The sequence below is a fragment of the Vigna radiata genome, chromosome 8 (genome assembly GCF_000741045.1).
Source record: "Vigna radiata var. radiata cultivar VC1973A chromosome 8, Vradiata_ver6, whole genome shotgun sequence".
Taxonomy (NCBI): domain Eukaryota; kingdom Viridiplantae; phylum Streptophyta; class Magnoliopsida; order Fabales; family Fabaceae; genus Vigna; species Vigna radiata.
The window spans coordinates 9,788,803-9,798,236 of NC_028358.1; the positions used below are offsets into that span (position 1 = coordinate 9,788,803).

A 9,434-nucleotide genomic window follows, 5' to 3' on the forward strand; every position below is an offset into this window, starting at 1 on the left:
GGTTCAATCGTTGCGACACCAATAAAATACGAAGTCCTGAAATGTGTATTCTACTAAGTGAAAGTTCAAGTCTATGTACACTTTCATTTATGTAAGATTGCAATTATTAAATTATTTTTGTGTTACGTAATTATACCATACTCTCAAATGGTGGAGGATTGTAGGAATTTAAGAGTATTAGAGACAATTTTCACATTCATGAAGAGTTACAATTATTCATGAAAAGTTACCATTCATAAAGAGTTACCATTCATGAAAAGTTACAATCATTCATGAAGAGTTACAATTATTTATGAAGAGTTGCTATTCATGAAAACTTACAATCATTCATGAAGAAATGTAACTAATCAGAATCTGGTATCTCTTGGATTGATGTCTGATCAACATCTATATAAAGGGATTTTGTGCTCTACTGAAATTGATTCAGTCATTCTCTTAACACACAAATCAATTCTTGAGAATCATATTCTTGTTTAACGTTAATACTAAGAGTAAGTATCAACGTTGTATTTTTTTCTTTGTATCTCAAAAGCAGATTTGGTGATCCCCTTCGCTCTTATAAGGGACGAAATATTGCTTTTAGGAAAGTGTTTATTCGCGCCTAGAAGAATATATCAAGTCTACATTGTTGTTCATCTTGTTTCCCTAAGTTCTTAGAAAAATTGTTCCAACAGTGTATCCATGCAAACTTCGCTGTTCGAAGAAAGGCAGAGAAACAGAGGAAAAAGAACAATAACTAGTATGAACTAAAAGAATATACAATAGAGGGGAAGCAATTAGAGTAACCTTAGGAGAGAAAAATCAAAACAGTGCGCAGGAGGGAGTATAGATCACCAGAATGAGTGAAAATGAGCAAGTGCCAATGCGAATTTAAGTTGCTTTGGTTGAACGAACTGAAAGGGTAAGAATTCACCTATCAATGAATCTTTGTCAGATGCCCGTTTGCTCTGGAAGCGAAGCAAGGCTCCCAAAATTCCCACTAGATACAACTTCACTCGCTTAGCCATCACACTTAACGAACTGACCCCTGGTTTGAAGGTCTGTTTTGTTCACCATACTCTCTTTTTATAGCTGAGTGTTTTACCTTGCTTAGTTGAGGGTCGGATTCGTCGGTGGTGTTCGATGGAGGAGGGAGAGAGCTTCTCGCATTGAACCGAAGAGGAGAAAAGGGTTTCATTGTTGGTGGTTTGCGGTGGCCGTGACTTGAGGCTTTGGCGGCGCTGTGGCTTTCGTCTCGGACAATTGGGCTCACTCCAGACGGAGATCGACGGCGGAGGGAGAGAGCTTCTCCGACCCGAAAGAGAGGAGGAGAAGGGAACCCGATACTAGAGTAGGAACGCCCCCGGCGGCGAACGACGACATCTTGGCCAGCGACTGGCGGTGGTTGGTCTCACCGGTGATAAGGAACACACATCCCAGGGATCATTTTCTCTCGCGCACGAGGAGTCCAAATGTTAAAAAACACAACGTGGCTGATAGTGCATAGTAAACCTGAAAGAAGACGTGGCAGTACCGTTAGCCACATCAACAAAAACTTAACGTCGTCCATTTTTAAGGACTAAAGTTAGATGTTTTAATACTAAGAGGATTAAATGCCATCAATTTTCTGAGTAGGGACTAAGACCAAAAATCACTGATACTTAAGGGACTAAAAGCATACTTAACCCTTAAATAAATTTACTAAAAAATATTGAAATAATCCGTATGTAATGTTTTTAATAATTTGAGCTGAAAGAAAAAGAAAAGGAAACTTAGCGGAATTTATGAGATTGAGTTTCATCAAAATTGACAAGAAACAGTTTTATAAGATTGAATTTGAAAATTAAGATCACATATAAGTGTGAAATTATAGATATTAAATTTTACAATCTTTTAAGTTCGACTCGTTCAGTTTTTACAATAAGTATAAAATGATATGAGTGAATTAAAACATAGAAGTGAAGCAGAATTTTAATTTTAAGAACTTTTTATTGAACGCTGAAACTCACATGGTAACTTGTCAATATTGAATTGTTATTATTTACTATTAATGAATTATCATTTTTTTTCTTTAAACTCATATGTGTATGCTTAGATGAAAAATTAATTCTTGACTATTACTAACCATTTTAACTCTTTCATTTTATAATTATACTATATCAATTATTTATATATAATTACTTATGAAGTTGTATAAATATAATCATTATATTTATACTATTGTGAACAAATTAATTTTTCTAATTAAAATTATCAAAAATAGATACATTTTATCACGTTTTTATGTTTATAATTTTAATTATATAAAAGAATAATATTTAGAGCAATACGTAACATTCCATTAAAATATAAATGCTATTAAGGAACTATCACAATATCAATGCAATAGACAATTTAAATAAAGGAATATATATAAGATATTCATATAGTTATCCAAAATAATTATAAATCTAACTTTATATACAATACCAAAGAAAATAAAAAAACTATTTATACAATATTTCTCAAATATAAAACTAGAAGAGCTAACTACTCTACTCAACTACTCCTCTGCTCATCACTTCCCAAAACATGCTCTACTAAGAAGTTATCACCCTTTGCTCACACCAATCAAGTAATCATGGAAAAAAAAGAAACCAAAGATATACAAACAACCAAACAAAGAAACACACAAAGGGTAAGTTAATGTTAAAAGAAACAAACACATGATATCAAGATTCGTCATACATCACATTTCATACAAAGTTAAACAAATATCTAAGCATACCATGAACCCAAACTTGATCATTCAGATAAAAGTATGAATGTCGAGCTATGGCGAGTCATGCACTTGTGGTGGCCTCTACTGCTCTACAGAACCATTGTTAATGGGTTTCATCCTACCACACCCAAGGTTAGTTTATTCTATGTTTTAGGCCATAATAGAGCACCTAGATTAAGACCTCCTTTTACTCTTACCACATGTTTCACTCATCTCTAATTGAGAATGAAAGACCATTAGAGTGTCAAGATAACCTCCAAGACTGAGCTTTCTACATTAATACATACAATACTTAAAGCAACCATTAAAAATTTCACCTTAGAAACTTTTTTCAAACCATATTTGGAAACAAACATAACTTTATGCATAAAACCTCATAAAATTCCATTGATATTACTAAACAAGCCTTACATTATCATTACATTTCCATCCATAAGAAACAAAAAATAAGAAAACAAAATAAACCAAACCTACATAATGAACACCCAACAAACTTTAGATTTTAAATTTTTTTTATAAGATAATCTATTATCACACCTGATAATCAATTATTCTAGAGAAAAATCATGCAAATGTGACCTTCTAAATGAAATAATTATCATCAAGTGTGATAATTGATTATTCCAACGAGTTTTCAAGAAAAGATAACAATCTAACTGAAATAATCGATTATCAAGTAAGATAACCAATTATCCCTATCAGTTTTGACATTTAACTTGATTTTGCTGGTTTGGTTGTACCTATGACTCATTCAACAAATTAAATAGGCTCCTTAAACACTAGAATTGATGCTAAAACATATTTCTGGTTAAAATTAAGTATCACTTAGCTTATTAGATAAAAAAACTAGGTGCACTAAACCAACTCAATAGCTTAAAAGTACTTAAATTCAATTCCACACTTTCTAACATAGAACTTGGTAAACTAGGGGTCTAAACAAGTCAGAATTGACCCAAAAATAGACCTACTTTATCACAAACCATTTGCTTTAGAATTTCACTAGTTAGAACCTCTAAAAATGAACCAAAAACCATACAAAACTAAACCTATCAACTACTAACCAATTCTACATTTGATTTCTCTTAACTCAAAGTCTAGACAAGTTTCAAATGACCATAAAACATATCCAAAAACTCAATTTCTCCTATTTGACCATTACCTCAACTTCTCACCTATAAAAACCTCTTTTTGACCAAAACAATCTATAACTCAACCTAGTCTCTACTTCCCAATACTACACTAATTTTATATCATTTACACTTCAAAATAACGGTATTCACATGATCATTCAAGTCCAAATCAGAATCATCCATGACATCATGCATCAATTAACCAAACACACTCATCAAAACAAAATTAACACTAAAGAAATCATTTTAACTGTAACCAAATCAACATAACATCAATTTTACATCCTAGTAAATCAAAATTAAATAAAATCACTAGCTTCCTTTACCTGATTGGAAAGCTTAGACAACTCTAAGAAGAACCACTACCCCTACCTCAATTTAGAGAACTCTAAAAGTGTCTAATAATAATAGAATCATGATTAGAGTAGATCTTTAGAATAACTAATTGAAAAGGAACTAACAAGAGAGGTTGAACAACACATGCGGAAAATTCTCTTTATATGTGCCTTAAAATGAAAACTAAAGAAAAGGAACATAAATTGACTTACTTTATAGGAAAGACTAATTAGTAAAAAGTGGAAAACTCACTCTCGTGATCTCCTAAACACTTTCTGATCGTCAAATATATGTCTCAAGAGTTAGAAATCTTAGAAAAAAAACTCAGAAAATAAGTTTTAGAAAGATGACAAATGTTTTAAATAATGAGAAGTGTTTATAAAATTCTATTTATATTATTAAATTATTTTAACATTAAAATACTCTATCTCATTATTGTAAAACATCCATCAACTCTATTACTCTACTTTCTATATTCTTACACAATCCGTTACAATTTTTAAAAAAAAAATATTTTCAATACAATTTCGTAACAAATTGTAGTCATTGTCAAAAGTTCTTACTTTTCCACTTCTCTTTTTCTCACACTTTAACTTAATAAAAATATCATGGTTCCAAATTGCAATCACTGTTTACCCATATCAATAACTTTTTCAAAATCTACCCATTTCAGAAAAATAAAATTACACAGATTCCATAAATTTTCCCAACACTTGTCTGACTTTTGATTCATTATGACTGGTTTTTATAGCAATATGTACGAACAAAAAAGCATTAACAAATTCTAATTCATATTACCCTTCTAAACAATACTATTAGTTTTAAATCAAATAATCTTTTTTACTGATTTAAGTATTTTGTTCTCTTTTCATCTTTCATGTAACTTTATTTTAGCTATTTCCTCACTTATTTTAGCTTATAACATAAGCTTGACTATTAGACTTAATCGATATTAGATCTACCACTACATAATATCCTAACATTATCATTATGCTTAGGCATGTTACATATAGATTTTATTATTACAAAGAGTATTGATGCTTTTTGAAAGATAAACTAACTTCTACTCCGTTCTATCAATTATTCATACTGTCTTTTGGAATTTTCAACTAACTATTTTTTGAATTATTTTATTTATAACTTCTTTTATTTTCTTATATCATAGCTAATTATTTCATTCATTTTTTCGAAACTTAAAATTTTCTCAAATTAAATAAATATGAGGGCGTCCTATCTTGAATTTTATAAATAATTCTCATGAAATATGCTTTACCTTCTCATGTTTTAACACTACTAAAATAAATTATCTCTCCACTATCAATATTTTCCTTTCCAAGATATTTTCATATTATAGCACAATCATAATAATATCTTAAATAAATATATATCTTCTCAACTCAATGAATAGAAAACTTAAAGAAAATAAAAATAAATAAAACCATGTATACATACTATAAAAATGATTTCTCTTCGTATACATTTTATTTTTAATTTTATCGTTTAATTATTTTTTAAAATCAAAAAAACTATTTTACCAATTTTATCCTGTGATTTTTTTTTCATTTTGATCGTTTTTTCTAAAATTTTACTATTTTTTAAACTAAAATAAATATTAATAAAAAGGTTGTGTAACAAAAATGACCTACAATAAAATTGTGAGAATTATTTAAATTTTTTTATAATTATAATAATAATAATGATTGTGTAATTTTATGTTAGTAAGATATAGTCCATAAAATTTTTCTTTAAAAAATAAATTTTGCTCTAATACCGATGTTGGAATTTATTAAAAAGATTGATACTATTTTAACCTAAAATATTAAAAAAATTATAGGTATTTATTTTTGTTATATATATTATTGAATTTTGTGATTATCATTTAATGTGAAATTTTGTGTATTCCTAACAAGTGGAAACAATAAATATGAGTGTAAAAAGACACTTAACATATCTACTGGATAACTTTTTAACCACTTTAGTTTGCAATTTAAGGAGTTTTGTACATTGATTTGGAAGCATAAGGAGAGCATGGGCAGAAAATATATATCTACAGACAGTAAGATTTAAATACCATACCAAAGAAGATGAAGAAAAACACAGAGCAATTTAATGATGCTGAGTGATTGACCTTGCAGGGAAAACCTACACTACAAGGCCATAATCACAGGAATGCTACAAGTCCTTTTCATGCAGGGAATCCAAAGGTGGCATCCACATACCATTATTAATGATTTTTGTACCAGCATGCATCATGTCGTATTGGGAAATATACAAATATCACACATTCAAAATTTGTTTCTTTCCAACCAAAACACAATCATTAATGTCTGCAAAAAATAGGATGCTTCTCCAACATGGCTGAGTCTCAGTTTCAGAATATTGTTGTCACACTCTCTAAATGTGCTTCCCATCACAAACTTTCTTCTCCTAATCTGCTACTATCTGCTATCTGCTATCTGCTATGGACCATCCAATGCTTCTTTCTACCATTTTTTTTATATAAAAAATACACATCTATGTGGGTTTAAGTGTTACTCATGTGGCTTATGGGACAAAGTTTATTCTATTGTTCAGGAAAAGTTGAAAACATTTTTATATTCTATGCTTATAATTATAGAGGGGAATTTCCCCATTGCAAAAGGTAAGCATGCAAGAGTTTTCCTTGCTTTTTTTCAGTCTGATCAACATTGACTTTTTGTTTGCCCAAATTGTCATCTAGTAAGTACAATTTTTTTTTTCTCCATTGCTTTCTTGTCTCTGAATTTTCTGATCTAAAAAAAGAACCTATGATTAAGTTCCAATAAACTGTCACATAACTTCACGAGAGTTATGTTTAGGTGTACTGTATGGCCAGCCATGTGCACAAGGATGTTAATTGTTGGAAGTATTACGTCGACTAGAAATAAGGTCAAATATAAATAGGGTGTAAACCTTATTTTAAAAGCCAGTTTTATGAGGTTGAGTTAGGTTTAAAAACCAGTTTCTAATATGGTATTAGAGTTATGGTTAGAATCTATCCTAACGATCTATGTGGGTATTTTGATCTACCTATTGTCGGCCACTATCGGACCACCCATTAATTCTACTCTCATGTTGGAGATGTCTATAGCTCGGCATGAAGGGGGTGTGTTGAAAGTCCCACATCAACTAGAGATAAAACCAATTTATAATATATAAGTGGGATGCAAACCTCACCAATCATGTGAGGTTGAGTTAAACTTAAAAGTCACCTTCTAAAACTAATTTATTAAACTCAACTTGAATAAGTATTATCTCTTGAAAATGTTGGCATTTATTTTGTCTTTTCTCTCTAAATGGTTTTAAATTTGTTAAACATATGGTTAACTATTTCTTATTACTTATTTAAGAGACAAATGTGTAAGGAATTCAACAATTGAGTCAAGACAGTAACATGGACAATGTATAAGAGAAATTGTAGGAGTTTGAGGAATTGGAATTAGGAAATTATGTTGTTTAATAATTGGGGGTGGTATGGAGAAATATTTGCATGTGAATAGGTGAATTCTTATTTATAATTGGTAAGCAGGCAGAACATGTGGTGTGTATGTGTCTAATGTAAATTCTCACAACTTGTCAATTTCACCACTTCCATTATTGAAATGTTAGTACAAGTATCACTCTTATCTCAGTTTTCATAAAACACGCCAAAATTCTTGGTGCGTTTTCTATCAATATTCAGGAGCCTATAGCCTACCCTGTACTCAAGTTTTACACCACCATTCATCCTCCACCGTTATCATCATCATTATCAGTTTTGACAGGCACCCCAGAGGCAGCAAAGATGGGTGGAAGAGTGAGCAAAAGTAGGAGGAGTTCTTCTGAGAAATATGTGATGAATTTGAAGGAGAAAGTTAGGGTGTTGCAAGAGGAGATGAAGGAGATGATGTATGAGAGGGAGAAGGAGAGTAGAAGCTATGAGAGAGACATAATGGTGTTCACTTTCAAGGAGGCAGATTGGAAGCAAGAGGGTAAGAGGCTGAGGGAAGAGGTGAAGCAGTTGAGGAGTTTGGTAGAAGAGAAGGATGAGAAGATAAGAGAGATTGAGGTTGGATTGATGGAGAAGAACAGTGAGAAAGAGTGGGAATTGATGGGAACTAAGCTCTTGGTTGAACAGATGAAGGAGGAGAGAGCAAGAAGAGATGAAGCTGTCGAGAAATGGAAGCAACTTTATCTTGAAATCAAGAATGAGCTTGATGAACTCATTCAAAGAACATACGATGGTCTCTCTCTTTCTCTTTATTCTTTATAGTAATTTTACCATTTGCTTTTATGCTATTATGATATTAGTGTCCTTTGAAACAAATGTGTCAAGTTCTGATATGGTTTTTGACAGGGGATGGTTTGTATTGGAAAGCAGAGGAAAATGACATAGAAATGGAAAATCTGAGAAAGGAATTGCAAGAAAAGGAGGAAACTTTGAAGGCTTTAAAATTCCAATTACTTGCAATGGAGAAAGAGAAGAACAAAAAGGAGAGGGAGTTTGATCTGTTAAGGCAAAGCCTCAGGATTATGAATGGAAAGAAGAACTCAATTCAAACCAAAGAGAGTCTCTTGAGGACCAAATTTGGAAAATGAAAATGCAAACACACTGCACACAAAACCTAGGTTTTTTCATATCCAAAATTGAAAAATGTGCTTCAGAATGTATTATTATTATTATTATTATTATTGTATACTGGGTTAATGGTTGGTTTGTATTTTTCAAAAGCACCAATTTTCATTTCAATTTTTTCTTGCCTTCTTTTTCTGTAGAAAAATAAACAAGCAGAAGAAAAAAAGAATGTTGTTCTTGAGCATTGCAGGAAACAGAAGAAAGAGGAAGAGTAGGAGTTTTTTGTTTCCTTGTGGAGTAGTTTAGCTGCTGAATATGGCAGAGTCTAAGGACTGGTGAAGGAAAGATACAGAGAATATGTTATTTATTTATTTACTTACCTATTTTTGTTTGCATTATTAAAGATAGTTTCTAATAGAAGTTTCTGTTCCTCTTATTTCGTATACTTTTCCCTTCAATGCAAAAGACTGTGGTGGCCACCTACACATTCCTTCAATTATAGCTATTCACCCACAAAATACATAATATCAGTTATATTTTTTTTTCTTCTGAATGTTTGGTGTTATTTTGCTGAATTTTTAAAATATATTCATGTTATTATATTATTTTTTTAATATTTTTTAAAAAATATTAAATTTAACATTTTTTTAGTAGA

At 30.9% G+C, this 9,434-nt stretch overlaps 1 protein-coding gene across 2 annotated transcripts; it reads left to right on the forward strand.

Moving 5' to 3' along the window:
- Window positions 1–7,767: 7,767 nt before the first annotated feature.
- Window positions 7,768–9,215, forward strand: LOC106771119 (uncharacterized protein PF11_0207). Of its 2 annotated transcripts, XM_014657025.2 has the most exons (3): window positions 7,768–8,447; window positions 8,561–8,832; window positions 8,980–9,215. In XM_014657025.2, the coding sequence occupies exons 1-2, from the start codon at window positions 8,009–8,011 to the stop codon at window positions 8,800–8,802; spliced, it is 681 nt and encodes a 226-aa protein (XP_014512511.1). In that variant the 5' UTR covers window positions 7,768–8,008; the 3' UTR covers window positions 8,803–8,832; window positions 8,980–9,215. The 2 variants fall into 2 exon arrangements, with proteins under 2 accessions (XP_014512511.1, XP_022641110.1); XM_022785389.1 differs by having other exon boundaries at window positions 8,561–9,215.
- Window positions 9,216–9,434: the final 219 nt, after the last annotated feature.